Raw genomic sequence first — 21,327 nt, forward strand, 5'->3', positions numbered from 1 at the left:
AGGCAGGCACGCAGGCGGGCGGTCGGGCGGGTGGAGGAGGCCGCGAGGGTGTGCGGACCGGCCTGGGAAGGCAGCGGCCATGGAGCTGTGGCGCCAGTGCACCCACTGGCTCATCCAGTGCCGGGTGCTACCGCCCAGCCACCGTGTGACCTGGGATGGAGCCCAAGTGTGCGAGCTGGCGCAGGCCCTCCGGGATGGCGTCCTTCTGTGCCAGCTGCTCAACAACCTGCTGCCCCATGCCATCAACCTGCGGGAAGTCAACCTGCGTCCCCAGATGTCCCAGGTGAGACGGGCCACAGGCAGGCCTGCCGGAGGGTGGGTGGCGGGAGGCGCCCCAGGCTGGTACCCAGGAGGTTGATGCACTGCACCTCTGGGCCAGCAGTGAAGAGAGGAGGCTGGCCCCAACTCTGGGCCTGGCATGGGGGATATGTGGGGGTCCTAACACTGAAGATTCAGGGGTGGCCCCCTCAAGGTTAACAGGAATGGGTTCCCACGTCTAGGCTGAAAACTGGCAAACTTGGGGTTAACCCAAGTCCAAAACCTCAGGCTGACTCCGCTGGAGATTTAGACCCCAAAAGGGACATGCTAGGGGTCTGCAGGGGGCCCTAGGAATCTCCTGGGTGGCCGATAGGGCACCTGAGATTTTGGACTCCCTTGACCCTGCCACCCACGAAGATTCTGGCTATGGGGGAAGGGCCTCCTCCTATTCCTTCCCCCACATGCGTCGCCTCCTCCTGGGCCCTGGGCCCCTTCCTTCCCCTCACATCTTCCCCTTGGCTTCCTGCCGGGGCCTGGGGCAGCATGGGGAGGGTGGGGGGACTGTGGGTCTGGGACTCTGGTCTTCCTAGCTCTGTCCATCCCAAGAGGTACATTAAGGCAGGACCCAGTCCCAAAGAGCCCTGAGACTGGGTTCTTGGGGTTTGGGGGAACCTAGAAATAGCTGCTTTTTCTCTGTAGGGATTTCTGCAAGGGCCCCAGGGTTCAGGGGGTGGTGGATTTGACTTCAACCTCCCCGGCTCAGGAAATATATTCAAATCCCTATTTGAATGCGGTTGGGTGGGGGAGGCCACTGGACTGGATTCTCTCTCTGTTGTACCTTCTCTGGTTCCCCCTGGCCTCTTGAGCGCTGGATGAAAAGTAATTTCTGCTGATGGGTGGTGGTTGGGGGCACTCTGCCTGCCCTAGGGGTCTGAGGGGACACTAGCCATCCAGCCTTCAGGTCCCACCCCAGGATGAAAGCCTTGTCTGGAGGTGCAGTGGGCTGGTGGTGGGGGGCCCTTTTTGGGGATAGATGGGGAGGGCGGCCTGGGGCACTGCCTCTTTTCTGGGTTGAGATGCCACGTGCAGATGGGGGGAGGAGCAGTAAGTGATCAGGGAAGGGTCCTTGGTGGTGTTTCCTGGTGACAGGCCCACGCGTGGGAGAGATGGGTGGCTCACCCTCCCTGAGCACAGGCTTCCTGAAAGAATGAGGGAACCCCAGAGATCCTCCCACCCCGGCCAGCTGTTGTGGCCACAGGACACAATTATGCCTACATGTGTTTGCACACAGAAGGAAGTAGCCCTAGGATCAGTCAGGCCTCTGACCTGAGACCCAGTGTGGCTTCGATAGCTGCTAATGGGAAAGTGGTTAGACCTAAGGATGAACTTCCATCCTTGCCTGCATCTTCCCTATAGCTGGTTTCTGATAAAAGGCAGTGGGGTGTGGCATTAACCTCTAAGAGGGCAGCTGCAGGGACTAATGAATCCTGATTTTCTGTGCTGGTCAATGCTGAGGACCCAGGTCTCAGTCTGGCCCTCGAGGAGTTCCCAGACTGGGGAAGACAGACATTCCCTAGCCCTGTGTTGTCAGGACTGAGACAGAGGGAAACAAAAATTCTGGGCTGAGGGCCCTGGAGCAAAGGCAAAAGATTGCCTGGGGAAGTTGGGCTTAATGCAAGAGGGGACATTTGTGCTGGGTTTTGAAGAGTGAGTAGGAGTTTTCTTATTGCTCTGACCCTGGTGCCTAGCTGTGTCAGACCCTGCATTGGGCAAGGGTGTTCCATGATCCTCCCTATCTGGGAGCTCTGGGCCTTGCTGCCCTGTGCATTTTATCTCCTTTCAAAGCACAATCCTTTGCCCTGTTCACAGTGGGGCCATGCACGGGAAGCTAAAAGGTAGTCATTTTAAACCAAAGGGAGGTGCCCCAAGAACAGCCTCTAAGTTTGCAAGTCCCTGTCTGTCAACAGATTTAAGCCAGGGCTAAGAACTGCCAGTGAGGTGTGGAAGGGCAAAGAGAGAAAAGGGAGGGCTCCTGATGAGGGTGGGATGGGGTGGGGGACACACAATGCCGTAAATAAAGGTGTGGAGTCTGGAATTAGAATGCTTCTCCGTTTCTCTCATTTCCTCTTGAGAGCTCCTCTGCTTTGGCTCCACTCTTTCCTGGGTAGAGTGGAAAGAGCATATTCGTTCATTCATTCATCCATGGTGCTGAGACAGTGGGACAAAGACGCACACAAACCCCTGTTGTCGGGACTTCCCTGGTGGTCCAGTGGTTAAAACTCCACATTTCTACTGCAGGGGACATGAGTTGGATCCCTGGTCAGGGAACTAAGATCCCACATGCCGTACAGCACGATCAAAAATAAATAAGTAAAGTACTCCCCGCCCCTCCAAAAAAACACCCTGTTGTCAAAAAGCTGATGTTCTAATGGGAGACACTGACAGTGGGCAAATAAGGCAACATATATGTTGTCCAGAGTGGTGGGTGGTCTGGAAAAAGGGGGGCTTAGGACTGTGAGGCTGCACTTTCGCATATGAGGTCTGGGAGGCTTCCCTGACGAGGTGACGTTTGAGTAGAGACCTGGGCAAAGTGAGGGAAGAGCTGGGTGAATCTAAGGAAACAGAGCTCCTGGCAAAGGCCCCAAGGTAGGAGCAGGTCAGTGGCCACATAGTCGTGCTGCGGGGCAGTGCATGAGCTGGCTGTGTGGGCATAGTTCATGGGTGAGGTCAGATTGAAGTGGGTCTCCGCGCTGGATGGTCTCTCTGAGGTCTGAGACCCAGAGAGAGGACGAAGTCATTACAGATGGCCACAGGGGTGACCGGACACTCTTTGCTGTCTCTAGGAGCCCAAATTCTGGGTGGCAGATGTGAAACTTTAAAGCTGAGGAAGTGGAGAGGAAGAGATGAATGTGACCGTCATTGTGGGAAAGATCCCACCAGGACTGGGGAGCTTATTATACTGGGAATGGGGGTGGTCACTGGAGCCAAGATGATGAATCTTGTTTTCAGTTCCTCCACTCTGTGACCTTAGGCATGTTGCTTAACCTCTCTGTGCTTTCATCCCCAGCCAATAAACCCTGGCACCATCAGTAGAGGCAGGGAAGGGAGAGGATGGGAGGGTTAGAACAGGAGGGGTGGGCTTATGCTGGAGGTGGTGGTGGTGGTGGCGGCTCGGAGGCACCAGATCTGGGCTCAGATCCCGGCTGCACCACTTCCTGGTTTCACCTCTCTGAACCTCAGTTTCCCCATCTGTGAACTGTGGCTAAAAATGGCACCTTTGAGGGGAGGACTGTTTTAACATTTCAATACCGCTCGGCATAGTGTCGACACCTGATGTGCTGTGCTGTGCTCAGTCGCTTCAGTTGGGTCCGACTCTTTGTGACCCCATGGACTGTAACCCGCCAGGCTCCTCTGTCCATGGGATTCTCCAGGAAAGAATACTAGAGCGGGTTGCCATGCCCTCCTCCAGGGGGTCTTCCCGACCCAGGGATCAAATCTGCGATAAACTCTCGCTAAAAAGTCTTCTTAGGAAAGATGAGGGAAAATGGGAGGGTTGGTAACATAGCATAGCTTGTAGGAGTTTGGGTTAGGGCAGTGGTTCTCAACTGGGGTGGTTTTGCTCCCCCAGCAGGGGACCTTCGGCAGTGTCAGTCTGGGTTGTCACTTCTGTTACTGTTATCCATTGGATAGAGACTGTGGATGCTGCGCAATGTCTGACAATTTCACATACAACAGAGAATTATCCAGCCCCAGTGTCAACAGTGGGATTCCTAGGTGGTGCAGTGGTAAACGGAGAAGGCAATGGCAACCCACTCCAGTACTCTTGCCTGGAAAATCCCATGGACAGAGGGGCCTGGTGGGCTACAGTCCATGGGGTCGCTAGGAGGCGGACACGGCTGAGCGACTTCACTTTCACTTTTCAATTTCCTGCATTGGAGAAGGAAATGGCAACCCACTCCAGTGTTCTTGCCTGGAGAATCCCAGGGATGGGGGAGCCTGGTGGGCTGCCGTCCTGGGGTCGCACAGAGTCGGACACGACTGAAGCGACTTAGCAGCAGCAGCAACAGCAGCAGCAGTGGTAAAGAATCCGCCTGCCAGTACAGGAGATGTGGGTTCCATCCCTGGGTTGGGAAGATCCCCTGGAGGAGGAAATGGCAACCTACTCCAGAATTCTTGCCTGGAAAACTCCATGGACGTGGGAGCCTGGCAGGCTACAGCCCACGGGGTCTCAAAGAGTCGGACAAGCCTGAACACACATGCACCCATTGTCAACATGGCTGACTTTGAGAAACCCTGTGCTGGGGGACAGAGAGCCTGATAGAATCTTTAAAATATTTGATTCTTTAGTTAAATAATATGTGTGTATCGTTCAAAGTTCAAAACACGTAAAAGGTGTGCAGAGAAAAATATAACCTTTGGCCATCTTCCTCAGATACCCAGTTCCTGCTTTCCCCCATAAGTGACTACTTTTTTTAAGCTGACTATATATCCTTACAGAATTTTCTTATGCACATAGAAATTTAGGTTCTTATTAACTACACTCCTTTCTTTCTGTGAAAGACAGAACATACTATCTTTATACCCTGCTTTCATTACTTTAATCATTACCTTGGTTGTCTTTCCAAATCAGTTCATACAGTGTTCCCATTCTTTAAAAAAAAAAATGACTGCAGCATCATTTCTTGGCTTTTTGGCTAAGATCATGTATAAAAAATTGACTGCAGGATATTCTAGATTGTCCATTTACTAAACAAACTACTTCTATTGGGCTAACCACATGCCAGGCATTCTTCCAAACTAGGGGCTGGCAAACTACAACAAGAGGGCTGAATCTGGACCCACAGCATGTTTTATAAATAAAGTTTTATTAGCACACACCCATGCCCATTTGTTTACATATTATCTATGGCCAATTTCCAGTTACAATTCTAAATTTGAGTAACTGACGAAGACAGTATCTGGCCTATGGTGCTGAAGACATTTATTATCTAGATGTTTGTAGAAAAAGCGAGCTGATCGTTGGTTTAAACACTTTTTACACAGTGACTTAATCTGCACACTGCATCTGGGAAAACTGAGACACAGAAGTTAAGTCCCTAGCCCCAGGGTAACCAGCTTGAAAGTGACAAAGTCACAGATTTGAACCTAGGCAGCCTGGCCCTAGGATCCTTACTCTTTTTTTTTCCTTTCCTTTTTGGCTGCCCTGTGTTGGCATGTGGAACTTCCCCAATCAGGGACTGAATCCATGCCCCCTGCATGGACTCTTAACCACTGGACCACCAGGGAAGTCCCTCAGAACCCCTACTCTCTCTCTTAGAATCTTTACTGTTAACTTACTCTAAACTCAATTCCATGGCCCAGCTGGGAAATGGTTTATTTCACCATCACTCCTATTGCTGGGCACTTGTATTGAACCAGGCTTTTGTTCTGACACACTTTCTGTGATCAGTAACCTTGTCCATGAACTGTTTTTCAGCTCCTCTACTGTGTGACCTTGGGCATGTTACTTAACCTCTCTGTGCTTCTGTTTCCTCATCTCTAAAATGGAGATAATAAGTCCTTATGTGAAAGTATTGTTGTGAAGGATAAATGAGTTACTATAAAGAACATAGAAAAGTATCTAGTTATATATAAATGCTGTTATTGCAGCCAGATACACGAGCAAGTATATCCATGGGATCAATTCTCAGAAGGGTTTCTTGGCTCAAAGCAGGTGAGTCTGTGTTTTTGGTAGATCTTGCCAAATTGTTCTCTGTATGGGATTGTTCCCATATGCATTGTTCCAATTACATTACCTCTAACAGCGAGAATGCTGGTTTCTTCATTGCCTTGCCAACAGTTGTTAAGCTTTTGGAGTCTTGCCAACTTGGGTGATAAATGAAGCTCATTATGACTCAGTTTACATTTCTCTTAGTCTGAGACTGAGCATCTTTTCTTATAAGAGTTATTTTTATTTTCTTTCTGCAAATGAATATTTGTTCATATCATTTGCCCATGTTTTTCCCTTCTAGTACTATTGCCCCCTTTTTTAAAATTGATTTTTAGGAACTCTTTATATATTGAGCTGTTCGGAATTTCAAGTCAGGTACTTAGTAGCCTTGTGATCTTGGAGAAAAAAATGACTTAATCTATCTGAGCCATATCTACAAAATGAGGGTGTGGACAGCATTGATATCTCAGGGTTGTGTGAAGGTTCAGCATGATAATGTAGGCTAAATTTTTATCACAGTGATTGACATATGATTGATAGCATGTAAATTAATGGGAGTCATTCTTTTTGCTAATTTGATTTCAGTGGGTCTGAGCTTGCCTGTAGGATGTGGTATAGGTCAGGGTGCAAAATGTTAGTTGCTGTAGTGAACTGTATTTCTTCAGTGAATTTAAAGAATTTCCTTCTGGCTTATATCACAATCTGGTTTGGGTCAACTGGGGGATTAAGAAAATATTCCTTCTTTATATATATGTATATATTTCTTTTATTTCTTTATTTATTTTTAGGCTGTACTGGGTCTTAGTTTCTGCGCGGGCTTTTTCTCTAGTTTCGGTGAGCAGGGGCCACTCTCTTGTGGCGCGAGGGCTCCTCATTGCTGTGGCCTCTGTTGCCGCAGAACTCAAGCTCTGGGGCTCGCACGCTCAGTAGTTGTGGTTCTCAGGCTCTAGAACACAGGCTCAGTAGTTGTGGTGTACCAACTTAGCTGCTTCAAGGCATATGGGATCTTCTTGGACTGGAGATCGAACCCATGTCTTCTGTATTGGCAGGTGGATTCTTTAGCACTGAGGTACCAGGAAAGCCCAGCCATTTTTTACAAAGTCCCTACAGGACCTGGGCTCCTTCTGCCTCATGGCCCCACCCTCCCTGAAGCCCTTGGAGTCAGAAGGCAAAGGAGGGAGTGATGAGGAGGGAAACCCTGGGGGGTTTGCATGGACCAGACCCAGAAGTGGCACCATCACCTCCATCCTTATTCTGCTGGCCAGAACTTGGTTATGTGGTCCCATCCAACTGCAAGACAGGCCAGGAATGTAGTTTAGCTCTGTGCCAGGAAGGACAAGGAAGTGGGTTGGGTGCATATGGAGAAGGCAGTGACAAGAGGACCCCTAGGTAATGCCTAGCTGACTAGAGTGATGTAGCTTTGGAGGGGGCTGGCTTTGAGGAAACCTCTGTGAGATGAGGAAGGAGGAGGACATGGACCAGAGCCATGGGGAAGGATTCATCTGGGGACAGAGTGGGGCCTGGGTACAAGGAAATCTCAGCCCAGTGGGTTGGCTTGGGTTGGGTGGAAGACCTCATTTAAACACGCCCATTAGGGCTGATGGGGATGGAAGCTTGAGAGAGTCAATATTTGGTGCCGTGCCTTCTTTCCCATTCCATTCTATTCTGTTCACTGACTTCCTCTCTGGGCCCAGTACCGGGAAACATCACCCTTCAGGACTTCAGGGAGGATGCTGGAAACCCCTAGCCCTTCCCTTGCTCTCAGCCCTCCCATGCATGGATCCCCTTGGAGCAAGAGGCAAAATCTTCAGCATGATCCATAATAGCCTCGGCATTTGGTGTCTGCCTGCCTCTCAGCGGTCATCTCCTCCCTCACCCTACTGCAGCCACATGGGCCCCCTCACTGTTCTTAGAACCCACCAGGTACAATTCAGCCCCAGGGCCTTTGCACTTGCTGTCTTTCTTCATAAATCACTCTTCCCCTCAGATACATACCCTGATTGTTCTCTTATCTCCTGAAGGTTTCTTATCAGAGAGATTTCTGCTGCTTTCTTTATATGAAATTGCATCCCCTGCCCTGTCTGCCCCCACCCCCACCCCCACCCCACCACAACACCTTCCATTCTCTTCCCTTTCTAACTTTTCCTCTGTAATACTTAGTGGGTCTTCCCAAGTGGCTCAGTGGGAGAAGAATCTGCCTGCCAATGCAGGAGATGCAAGCTCGATCCCTGGGTTGGGAAAATCCCCTGGGGGAGGAAATGGCAACCCACTCCAGTATTCTCGCCTGGAAAATCCTATGGACAGAAGAGCCTGGCGGGTTATGGTCCTTGCGGTTACAAAAGAGGTGGACATGACTTAGTGACTAAACAACAACAAAGTAGTACTTAGCACTTGCTGACTTACCACTGATTTTTTTTTTTAACTTATAAAAATTATTTACTTATTTGGCTGTATCGAGTCTTAGTTGTGGCATGCGTTGTGGTGCCCTGGCTAACCCAGGGCACCGTGGGCTCAGTAGTTGTGGGGCAGTGAATTAGTTGCCCTGCGGCATGTAGGATCTTCCTGGATGAGGGATCACACTTGTGACCCCTGTGTTAGAAGGCAGATTCTTAACCATTGGACCACCAGGGAAGCCCCAGACCTACCACAGTTTTTTGGCTTATTTGGTTATTATCTGCTTCCCCCATTGGAATATCAGGGGAAAGCTTTTTGTCTGTTTGGTTCACAATTGTGTCCTTAGTTCTTAGGACAGCACTCAGCGCATAGTAGGTGCTTAATAAAATTGTTGTTGGTGTTTAGTTGCTGAATCATGTCCAACTGATTTATGACCCCATGGATGATATAACCTGCCAGGCTTCTCTGTCCCTGGGATTTCCCAAGCAAAGAATACTGGAGTGGGTTGCCATTTCCTTCTCCAGGGGATCTTCCTGATCCAGGGATTGAATTCTCATCTCCCACGTTGGCAGGTGGATTCTTTACCATTGCTCAGGCGGATTCTGAGCCACCAGGGAAGCCCCACTCAATAAAACATTGATCAGATATTCATTCATTCAGTCATTCAATACGGGGTCAGCACCCTAGAAACCATCAGCCATCTGCCTCTTTTTGTAAGCAGAGTTTAACTGATACAAAGTCTTGCCCACTTGTCACATTGTTTGTGACTGCTCTCTCTCTGTGACCTACGACAAAGACTCTATGACCTGCAAAGCCAAAAAAAACCCAAACTACTGTCTGCCTCTTTACAGAGTTTGCTGATCCATCTCTGATTGAGTAGGTATTTGTTGAGTGCTTATGACTAGGTAGTGGTAGTTGGTAACCGGTGATTGAGAATGAATTACCTGAGATCATCCTGGCTTTACTAGTTCCAGGCTATGTGACTTCAAGCAGTTGCCTTGGCTTTCTCACGTTTGGTTTTCTTGTCCGTAAAATGGGGCAAATGAAGCCAATGATGATAGCAATGATAACAAAAATAATAATGGTGATGAGGCTGCCACCCACCTCACAGGCATTTCTTTGTACTAGTTCGTTCCACTCACTGGGTGATGGAGAGTCCCACAATGAATGAGACACAGACCATATTGCAGCTCATGGAAACAGATGAGGAAGTAGGCAGCTATGACAGAGTAACACACTCAGTGATGGGTGGGTGGCACCCAGGGCATTGTGGGAGCAGAGAGAAGGGAAGTCCCAGAAACAATCAGGGTAGGCTTCCTGGAGGAGGTGACATGCCAACTGACTGTGGGAAGTCCGGGTATATTTCAGGGGCCAAAAGGAGTTCTGTTTCTCTCTTACTAAAACTAACGGTGCCAGGAAGTGGGGAGGACCCGGGGGTATGTTGGATGGGCATATTTAGGTTTCTAACAATCTCACTATATTACATTCTAACAATCTGACTACATTGCAGAGATGGACTGTCCTCCTCTGATATCAAGGATGGTGTTCTGAGACCTGGACTTTAAGAGGAACATGAAAGTCAGGTCCCTTGGGGGAACTGTGTTCTTGAAGAAATAAGGGATGTTCAGTTGGAGAAGTTTAAGGTTTGAGGAAATTGTGAGCTTAATCTGCAGAAGTTTCGAGCAAGAGTTTTAGATCTTGTGACAGAAAACCCAACTGAAACTGGCTTAGTCAAAAAATAATATTTATTACCTCACATAACTGAAAAGCTTGGGAGAGAAGGCCTATATGTCCAGCTGGATCCAGGGTCTTGACAATGTCTCAGAAACCCTCCTCTCTCTACCCATTGCCCTCCATCTCTTAACTCTGTTTTCTTTTAAGTGTTTTCCTCCATCTTAGTCATTCTTTGCCCTCATGGAGGTAGATATGAGTGTCCAGATACTCCAAATTTTTATTCCCACAATTCTGTGTCCAGTGGAAAATGAGAGGGTCGATTTAATGGCTCCTAAACCCCAGCTCTCTCTTTCATTGGACATGATCATTTGGGGGAGGGGGTGACATGTCCAATCCTGAACCCATTGCTGGGAGAATGCCTGGTCTGATTGATCAGGCCAGATCACACGCCCATTCCTGGCATTGGTGAGGGAGTCAACTCTACCCAAAGGAACTAGACTGGGGGAAGGGCTGTTTCATCCCGGGGAAATAGAGGGATGGTTACCAGAAAAGCAGGGAGAAGTCAAGAGGCAGTTGATCCATCGATGTTTATCTTGGTATCAAGTGCTAAACTGAGTCCGGAGTTTCTCAGTATCAGTAGTGCTGAAATTGGCATTTCATTCTCTGTCCTGGGAGCAGCCTATGCATTGTAGGAAGTTGGGTAGCATCCCTGACCTTCACCCACTCTTCCCCCCTAGGGTGGGATCAACAAAATGTCCCTGGGCATTGCGAAATATACCCTGGTGGGCAGAATTGCCCCTGGGAGAACCACTGTTTTGGAGGGAGTGAGCTTCTTGTGTCCGGGAGGTGGGTGGGGGAGGGAGGTGAGTAGGGGGAGGTGGGTGGTGCAGAATCTAAAGAGAAATGAACAATTAATTACTGGCTGGGGTAAAGATGAGATTGAGAGCTTCTTCAAGTTAGATATTCCTTTATTTTATTATCCGGCAGCCAGCACTGTGCTGATGACTGGGGTGATGGGAAGAAACACCACAGATTTCCTCTCTGCTCTCCTGAGTTCGTGGCCTCATGGCAGAGAAGGCTGCCTGTGTTCTGTTTTCTGTGGCCGCTGTAACAAAGTTGCAAAAACTGGGTGGCTTGAAACAACAGCTATATTGTCTCAGAGTTTTGGAGGGCAGTGGTTGGAAAGCAAGGCGTCAGCAGCATCTTGCTCCAACTCCAGGCTATAAGGCAGAATCCCTTATTTGCATCTTCCAGCTTCGACTGGCTCCAGGCATTCCTTGGCTTGCGGCAGTGTTATTCCAGCCTCTGCCTCCATCTTCACGTGACTGTGTCCTTTATGTCTGTCTGTCTGTGCATCTCATAATCTGGAATAATCTCCTCACCTTGATATCCTTTATGATGTTTTGCAAAGTCATTTTTAGAAAAATCAAATCCACACCCTCTGCATTGGAAGCACAGGGTCTTTTTTTTTTGGCTATGCTGGGTCTTTGTTGCTGCGTGGGCTTTTCTCTAGTTGTGGCTAGCAGAGGCTGCTCTCTCATTGTGGTAAACAGTCTCCTCATTGCAATGGCTTCTCTTGTTGTGGAGCCTGGGCTCTAGGGTCATGGGCTTCAGCAGTTGCAGCATGTGGGCTCAGTAGTTGCAGCTTCCAGGCTCTAGAGCACAGGCTTAAGTAGTTGTGGGGCACGGGCTTAATTGCTCTATGGCATGTAGGATCTTGCCAGGTCAGGGCTCGAATTTGTGTGTCCTGCACTGGCAGGCTGATTCTTTACCACTGAGCAACCAGGAAAGACTACCCTCCATCCTGGGCCCTCTTTTCCAAATAACATCACGTTCACTGGTGCCAAGGGCCTGATGTGGATGTATCTGGGGACTTTGTTTCAACGCCCTGCAAATCGATAAAACACAGTAGTCAGTGTTGCAGACGGAATTAATCAAGGTTCAGGATGCTGAAGAGCAAACAGAGCGGGGTGGTCAAGGAAAGCAGAGAGCTGAAGAATGAGGAGCCAGCTCTAGGAAGCATGGGGGCAGGGACGAGAAAGCCTGTGCAATGGCCCTGTGGCAGGCAGATGAGAATGAAGAATCTGCTGGCTGAAGAAGGTGAGCCAGTGAAGGGGGAGTGGAGGAAAATGATGTTTGGGAGGAAGGCACTTCACTGCAAAATGCTTTGGGACTGTGTATGGAATTTAAATGGGATTGGAAATCTTTGGAGGGTTTTAAGCTGCTCTAATGGCAACCAACTCCAGTGTTCTTGCCTGGAGAATCCCAGGGACGGGGAAGCCTGGTGGGCTGCTGTCTATGGGGTCGCACAGAGTCGGACACGACTGAACTGACTTAGCAGAAGCAAGCTGCTCTATGGTGACTGGACTCTAAAGGCAAAAGAGGTGGCAGCAAGGACCTGAGGAGGAAGTTGATGGAGGGGTTCCATGGAGCAGTGATGGGGGCTTGGACAAGGAGCTGGGGACAATGCATCTGCCTCCCATTTTGGGGGGGTTGGGCTGATCAGACTTGCTGACAGATTGGATGGAAGAGGGCTGGAAATAAATGAAAGGAGGAGGCCAGATGATGTCAGGCAAAGGTTGTAGCTTAGGGACCCACACAAATGGGGTATCATTTGCTGAGATGGGAAGGCTGGGGGAGACATAGCTTTTGAGGAGTTCTGATTGGGCCATCTGACCCTGGAGTTGGGAGGCAGCCCAGCGTGCTGGTTAGTGCAGTGGTTCCTTTTTTTTTTTTTTTTCAGTCCTGACTAGGGATTGAACCTGGGTCACAGTGCGGTTGTTCTTAACTGGGGGTAGGGAGGAAGCAGCTCTGTCCTACCAGGGCACATGTGGCAATGCTTGGAGATGTTTTGGACTGTCACTACTGGAGGGAGTGGTGTGGTTCTGTGTTGAGTGGGTAGAGAACAGAGGTGTAGCTATTTGTCCTCTTGTGCCCAAGGCAAAGGTCTGTATAGTCAAAACTATGGTTTTTCTAGTGGTCATATATGGACGCGAGAGCTGGACCATGAAGAAGGCTGAGTGCTGAAGAATTGAGGCTCTTGAATTGTGGTGCTGGAGAAGACTCTTGAGAGGCCCTTGGATTGCAAGGAGATCAAATCAGTCAATCCTAAAGGAAATCAACCCTGAATAGTCATTGGAAGGACTGATGCTGAAGCTGAAGCTCTAAAACTTTGGCCACCTGATGCGAAGAGCAGCCTCATTGGGAAAGACAATGATGTTGGAAAAGATTGAGGGCAAAAGGAGAAGGGAGTGGCAGAGGATGAGATGGTTAGATAGCATCACTGACTCAATGGACATGAATTTGAGGAAACTCCGGGAGATAGTGAAGGACAGGAAAGTCTGGTATGCTGCAATCCATGGGGTCACAAAGAATCAGACGCAACTTAGCAACTGATCAATAGCAAGAATGCCCAAGATAGCTGCCCAAGTATCAGTTTTGCAAAGACCTAGAAACCCTGTTTGAGGGCCATGGACTCTGGTTGCCTGGGTGTCTGGGTGCCAGTCTTGACTTTGCAATCTTGGATGAGCTGCTGAACCTGTGACTTGGTTTCCCCCCTTTGAACTGGGGGTAAGGATAGTACCTACCTTATAGGGTTGTAGTGTCAGGGGCCAGAAGGATGCAACGTCAAGAGACCTAAAGAGGAAAGTGTATCCACATCCAGGTCTTGGTACTTGGAATTTTTTTTTTTTGGTAAATCTCCATCACCTGTCACTTTGATAGTTTGTTAATCCTCACTAAAGTGTGAATGACTGGTAGTCATAAATTCCTCTTTCCAGGAGAACCTTCCATCTTCCTTGGAAACTGAAACCCTGTTGTAAATGAATTAATTAATGATTTACTTTGGCAGCACCATGTGGCTTGTGGGATCTTAGTTCCCTGACCAAGGATTGAACCTAGGCCACGAGCAGTGAGAGCACAGAATCCTAACCGCTGGACTACCAGGGAACTCCCCAGGTTTGGGTACTTTGAAAACAATAATTTTAATGAAATGGATGGGACTAGATTCAGAAAGTATAATGAATAACAACAGAAACAGGTCTCACTAACTGAGCACCTACTTACCTGCAAGTGTTGTTCTAAGTACTTATGACTTAGGCACCTCCGTGTTTCAGTTATCTGTTACTGGGAAACAGACCAGCCCAAACTAAGTGATGTATGTCAATAACTATGTTATCCTTCTGACAGATTTAGTGAGTCTGGGGTTCAGATGGGGCATGGTGATGATGGTTTTTTAGCTCTGGGAGGAGAAACCTTGAATATTCGGGGGCTGGAAGCACCTGGAGCTTTCTTCACTCTCTTGTGGGAGTGCCTAGGCTAGGGTGACTTGAAGCTCTGCTCAGCTGGAGCTCTTGCCTGGAAAACTGGCATGTGGTCTCTCTATGTGACTTGGGTTTCCTCACAATATGGTGACTGGGCTTTCACGGAGGAGTGTGGAGAGACGGCAAGTGTTTCTTAAGAAACCAAGGCAGAAGCTGGAAGGTTTCTTCTGACCTAATTAGGAATCATGTGGTGCCACTTGGCTGTGTTCTCAGTGACAAGCAAGTAGCTGAGACCAGCCTAGTTTCAAGGGCTGGGGAAACAAACTCCACCTCTAGAAGGGGATTTGACAAGTCACACTGCAGAAGAGCATCCTGGATGGTGGTATTTTTGTTGCCATCTTTGGAAAGCACAGTTATTAATAATTTCGCTGAGTCGTATCCGACTCTTGCAACCCCATGGACTGTAGCCCGCGCGGCTCCTCTTTCCATGGGATTCTCCAGGCAAAAATACTGGAGTAGGTAGACATTTCTTTCTCCAGGGGATCTTCCCGACCCAGGTTTCCTGCATTACAGGTAGCTTCTTTTACTGTCTGAGCCACCAGGGGTGCCCACTACTAAGGTAAGCCAGAGAGTAGTCATAGACTGGAGAAAAAAATAGAAGGAGGTAGTAGGACCAGGACCCTGGGGTCAGAACCATTTAACAGGAGCTAGACCTGCAGGCTAAAGCTGTCTTCAGGGAGCTGAGGCCATGGAGGAGGTGTACTTGCTGCTGGAGAGGCAGAACAAGAGGAGAAATACCCTGGCTTCTCTCTTCCTTCCACCCTCTGGTCTCCTGCCTGGGCCTCCCATTGGCTAGAACTAGCTGGGAGGAAGGGTGCAAAGGCACCTGGGAAATGCAGTTCCCTTTGACACAGAGCCAAGCAAAGGAAGGACAGGTAGGATCTGAGAGCAGGCAGGCTAATTACCCTCATAGACCCTGAGCAAGTGACTGCCTCTTTGTGCTCAGAGTGTTATCTCAGCTCCAATCCTTTGGCCGCCTGATGCAAAGAGCTGACTCACTGGAAAAGACCCTGATGCTGGGGAAGGTTGAAGGCAAAAGGAGAAAGGGGTGGCAGAGGAGGAGATGGTTAGATAACATCTCCAACTCAATGGACATGAACTTGAGCAAACTCTGGGAGATAGTGGAGGGCAGAGGAGCCTGGTTTACTACAGTCCATGGTGGGGGGGTCACAAAAGAGACATGACTTAGCAACTGAACAGCAACAGTGTCTTAGTTAAAGAAAGCTCCTCTTCTTGCTCTTTGCCTGAGAATCAAAGATAAGCAATGATTTTCTTTCCAGTGGCAGGGCCCTCCTAAGCTATAATGGCTCTACTGCTTTTGGACTCTTGTTCACTCTTAGATCAAACCCAGATCTTGTTTCTTAGGACTCTCCTTATCACATGTCTCCAGCTAATGTCTTCCTTCAGATAACCCATCAGAGATCTGCCTCTGTGATTACATCTTCAGCTTCCTCCAAGTTCCCTCTCATCGAGGAAGAACACCCACAGTGCTTTCATGACTCCTCAAAGGATGGAGTTTCCAGAACTTCTCCCTGGGGGTGGCTGTCTTGTGGTTATTTGCTTGGGGGATCCAGAGTGACCCCCAGATGTTTGCAGCATCTGAGCATCCCAAGAGAGGTGGGGCTGTTGCCGTCAATCTTAGCTGTGATTGAGCAGGGGACCAGGGGAGAGTTGGAGAAAATGCTTCAAAAGACATCAGTCATTTGTACTTGGGACTTCCCTGGTGGGCCAGTGGTTAAGGCTTCACCTTCTAATGCAGGCGGTGGGGGTTTGATCCCTGGTCAGAGAACTAAGATCCCACATGCCTCATGGCTGAGAAATCAAGACATAAAACTGAAGCAGTGTTGTAACAGATTCAATAAAGACTTAAAAATGGTCTATATCAAAACAATCTTTTTAAAAATGTTAAAAAAAAATAATTTGTGCTTCCCTCACAGGGACTCTGGGAGATAACGGCAGGATGGTGGGATGCTCCCATGGCAACACTTGCCCCGTTTCCCTCACATGGCCCCAGTTTTGGTAAATCAGCATCGGATACCACCCGTGGCTCACTCCCTCCCACTCCCCCTTTCTCACTCTGCTCCAGCCACTCTGGTCTCCAAGCTCTTCCTTCAAAGCACCAGGCAGGGTCCAGTCTTAGGGTCTTTGCACTAGCTGTTCCCTCTATCTGGAAGGGTTTTCTTCCAGACACCTAACCAGATTATTCCCTCCTTCAAGTCTCTCTCTTTTTTTTAATTTAAATACTTCTTCTTCTTTTTCGGCCGCTCTGGGTCTTTGTTGCTGTGCGCTGGCGTTCTCTAGTTGCAGCAGGCAGGGGCTACTCTTCTTTGTGGTGCGCGGGTTTCTCACTGCGGTGGCTTCTCGTGTTGCAGAGTGCGGGCTCTAGGCACGCAGGCTCAGTAGTTGTGGTTGCCCCGAGGCATGTGGGATTCTCCCGGACCGGGGATCAAACCCGTGTCCCCTACATTGGCAAGTGCATTCTTAAACACTGGACCACCAGGGAAGTCCTCCTACAAGTCTTTATTCAAATGTCACTCTCTCAGTGAGCCTTCTCTGGCCCCTTCATTTAGAATGGCACCCTTTCCTGGCATGCCCCATCCAGTTATCCTACTTACTTTTCTCACTTAATATTTACCACCTCCTAATAAGCATGGCACCCCACTCCAGTACTCTTGCCTGGAAAATCCCATGGATGGAGGAGCCTGGTGGGCTACAGTCCATGGGGTCGTGAAGAGTCGGACCCAACTGAGTGACTTCACTTTCACTTTTCACTTTCATGCATTGGAGAAGGAAATGGCAACCCACTCCAGTGTTCTTGCCTGGAGAATCCCAGGGATGGGGGAGCCTGGTGGGCTTCTGTCTATGGGGTCGCACAGAGTTGGACACGACTGAAGTGACTTAGCAGCAGCAGCAATAAGCTATATGAATTCCCCAGGTCGTGCAGTGGTAAAGAATCCACCTGCCAATGCTGGAAACACAAGAGACATGGGTTCGATCCCTGGGTCGGGACAATCCCCTGGAGAAGGGAGTGGCAACCCATTCTAGTATTCTTGCCTGGAGAATCCCCATGGACAGAGGAGCCTGGCAGGCTACAGTTCATGGGGTTGCAAAGAGTAGGACATGACTGAGGGCGCACGCACACACACACACACAAGCTATATACACACTCATGTAACACATTTGTTGTCTGTCTCCTGCCAGAATGTCAGCCTCATGGAGGCAGGGATGTAAATCTTTTTTTTTCACAACTGTATCCCTGGCATTTAAACCAGTGTTTGGAACATAATAGTTGCTCAATAAATATCTCCCTAATCAGTGAATGAGTGGCTAAATGATCAGAGACCCCTTTCATGCTATTCCCTTTGCCTGGAACACTTTTCCCCCACCTCACACTCTAAAATAATGTTTACAGTAAGTCCCCTACATACGAATGGAAGTCCCCATTCTCTGTAAGTCTAACTTTTTCATAAGGCCAACAAAGTTAGACCAGGTACCCAAAACTAACACAATTTGTTACATAGTGCTGTACTGTAATAGGTTTATAATACTTTTTACACAAGTAGTGGGGTTTCCCACGTGGCGCAGCGCTAAAGAATTTGCCTGCCAACGTGGGAGCCATAGGAGATGAGGATTCGATTCCTGAGCCGGGGAAGAGACCCTGGAGAAGGGAGTGGCAATCCACTCCAGTATTCTTGCCTGGGAAATCCCATGGGCAGAGGAGCCTGGCGGGTTACAGTCCACGGGGTCGCAAAGAATCGGTCAAGACTGAGCGGCTAAACAATGACAACTGCTTGGTGTCTGTCTCGCTACTAGACTGTAAGCTCTGTAGGGACAAGGTTCTGTCTTAGCCACCGCCCAGTCCCAGGATTTGGCATACAGCAGGCATTCAACACATGCTTGCTGAATGAAAGTGTGGCCCTGACTGTTGGGTAGGGGATAGAGTGGAGAGTCGACTGGTATTTTTATTTCCATGGTGAGGATGAGGAAACAGAGGAACCGGGGAGGTGCAGTGACCCATCCAAGGTCCTTCAGGTTGCAGTTGGCTTGGCTGAGAGTCAAACCCTGTCTGTCTGATCCCCTGTACTGGTAGTGAGATTGTTGAGTGCGTGCTAGAGTGGGAGGGGAGGGGATGGGGAGAGAGATGGGCTGGAGCAGGGAGGGTTTTGAATGCCAGGAAGAGGCGTTTATACTCAGCACCTCTGCTTGCAGGCTTCGAAAAGGATGCACAGCACGCCCACCCTCTCTGGTCTGCAGGAAGAAGTCTTGCGAGCTCAAGATTAAGGGGCTGCACGGGCTGAATGCGGCGGGGCCGCCCTTTCTCGGTCTCCCCCGAGCAAGCCCTGGTAACAGGCATTTCCTGTTTCCGGTCGGCTCCCTGGGGCTGGGGTGGGGGTGGGGGAGCTGGTTTCTGCTTGTTTGTGGGCTCGGCTTTGGCTTCTGACTCTCCTGCTTCATGTCCCCTACATCCCGTCGCCCCCAACTCCAGCACCCCAAGGGACCTCTATCGCTGCACACCAGTTCCCCGAAAGAGGGTGATGAACTGGCCGACCTTTCCAGCCCTTTCTTTGCCTGGGGCAGGGCTGTGATGGTGGGGGACCTGCAAGCAAGGGGGAAGTGTCTGGGTGCTGATTTGCATATGGGCGAGATGCCAGCCCAGCTCTGAGGTTCTGGTGGAGGGAGGAGGGGAACTGAGGGTTGCCCCCCCTCTTCCCCAGCAGGGAGGAAAAAAGTCTCCCAGGCCACTTCTCCATTTAGTCAAAGGGCCTCCTGTCCTTTGCTACCTTCGCCCACACTTCCGGCTACCAGGAAGTCCTTCTAGTGGTCTAACCTCAGTCACTCCTGCTGTCGGAGGGAGCCCCTTTCTTCACCTGGCCCTACTCCAGCCCAGAGGGCTGATGAGTCATACCCTCTTTCCCCTTTTGAGATGTCACATGACTGGGTGGGGGGTGGGGCAAGGCTTAAGGCTCAGCTGATCTTCCTGAGGTCAGCAGAGAACTTCCTCCCTCAGGCCAGATGGGGCCATCTGTTCTGTTGTAGGTCCTGTCTGGACTCATCCCACAAAGGCTGCCAGGCTGCAGAGTGGTACATGTGGTTCCTGTCACATGCTGAGCCCCTCAAACTGCTCAGTGGTCTTTCCCAGCAGCAGGGTCTTTTCCAGTGAATCGGCTCTTCGCATCAGGTGGCCAAAGGATTGGAGCTGAGATAACACACTGAGCTCAGAAAGTCAGTCACTTGCTCAGGCTCTATGAGGGTTATTAGCCTGCTTGCTCTCAGATCCTACCTGCACTTTGCTTTGCTCTGTATCAAAGGGAACTACATTTCCCAGGTGCCTTTGCACCCTGGTTTCCAGGTAGTTCCACCTGCAGTGCGGTACCCTGAAACGCGAGGCAGCCTGGTGTAGTTTGAAGAGCTTGGGCGAGGAGCGCTGCCTCTGGACCTGCAGAGCTGGTATCTGGCTCCCCACTTTTACCTGTGTGGGCTTGGGAAGGGGCTATCTCCTTTCTGAGCCTCAGTTGTCCCATCTGTCAAATGGAGATCCATTCCTTCATCAACTTTTTTTTGAGCACTGACTGTGTGCTGGGCCTTGAACTAGCTGTTGAGGCCACAGCAGTGAACTAAATACACAGAGAATCCTGCCTTCGTGGTGCTGATGTCCTAGAGTGTTGTGGGGGGGCTTGTGTGGGGCAATACAGACAGACAATCACAAAATAAATAAGTGAGGACTTCCCTGGTGGTCCAGTGGTTAAGAATCTGCCTGCCAATGCAGGGGACACAAGTTTGATCCCAGGTCCAGGAAGATCCCGTATGCTTCAGTGCAACTAAGCCTGAAAGTTGCAACTACTGAAGCCCTTGAGCGCTAGAGCCTGTGCTGTGCAACAAGAGAAGCTACTGCGATGGGAAGCCTGCACACTGCAACTGGAGTCTAGCCCTCTCTTGCCACAACTAGAGAAAGCCCACCATCAGCAACAGAGACCCAGTGCAACCAAAAATAAATAAATACGTTTTTTTAAAAATTGCAAAGTGAAATACGTGTATGTTACAATTTTATTTTATTTTTTGGCCATGCTTCTTGGCTTGTGGGGTCTTATTTCCCCGACTAGGGATCGAATCGGGACCCAGGGCGTGAAAGCGCCAAGTCCTAACCATTGGACCACCAGGGTATTCTCTACAAGTTTAAATCTAGTGGTTGGGAAGGTCACCCTGAGAAATGACATTTCATCAAAGGTCCAAAAGCGACAAGGAAGGGAGGCACCCAATTAATTGGGGGGATGAATAGTCTTCTAGGAAGAGAGTAATCTGGTACAAAGGTCCTAGGGCTCATCTTGCCTGACTGTTCAAGGAATAGTGAAGAGGGCCAAGTGGGTGAGGGGAGGATGGGGAGGAGCTGAGTGGAGGGAGGTGATGGTGGAAGGTGGCGCGGGTGAGCTGCAGAGAGGACTTGGGTTTGCATCCAGGCGTATTGTCTTGGAGGGCTCTGACGCTCTTACTCAGGTTGCTTTAGGTGCATGTGTGCTAAGTTGTTTCAGCTGTGTCTGACTCTTTGAGGCCCTATGGACCGTAGCCCGCCAGGCTCCTCTGTCCACAGGGATTCTCCAGGCAAGAATACTGGAGTGGGTTGCCATGCCCCCCTCTAGGGGATCTTCCTGACTCAGGGATCGAACCTGCGTCTCTTACATCTCCTGCATTAGCAGGCAGGTTCTTTACCACTAGTACCACCTGGAAAGCCCGTCTAGATGGTAGGAGCTGAAAAATATTTGTTGATGATCGCAAGGGGCATTCAGGCAGAGGGAGAATAGGAACAAGGTGTAAAACGTGAAATACGTAACATTTAGGGGTGGAGAGGGACATCATACTAAGGGATCCCAGGGCAGGGGAATGAGGGTGAGGACTCTGCTTGGGTGAAGAAACTGGGGGAGGCTTCCTGGAAGAAGAGTATTGGAGATGAGCCTTGAAGGATGAGCAGAAGTC

The 21,327-nt window shown here is 49.6% G+C and overlaps 1 protein-coding gene across 1 annotated transcript in view; it reads left to right on the forward strand.

The window, feature by feature from the left end:
* The first annotated feature begins 6 nt into the window (after positions 1-6).
* VAV1 (vav 1 guanine nucleotide exchange factor) overlaps positions 7-21,327 on the forward strand; it is a 63,604-nt gene continuing 42,283 nt past the window's right edge. Inside the window, 1 exon segment of the mRNA XM_010828243.1 lies at positions 7-283. Coding sequence (XP_010826545.1) covers positions 80-283 — 204 coding nt within the window. The 5' untranslated portion in view covers positions 7-79.

The sequence above is a fragment of the Bison bison genome, unplaced genomic scaffold (assembly GCF_000754665.1).
Source record: "Bison bison bison isolate TAMUID 2011002044 unplaced genomic scaffold, Bison_UMD1.0 scf7180017864492, whole genome shotgun sequence".
NCBI lineage: Eukaryota > Metazoa > Chordata > Mammalia > Artiodactyla > Bovidae > Bison > Bison bison.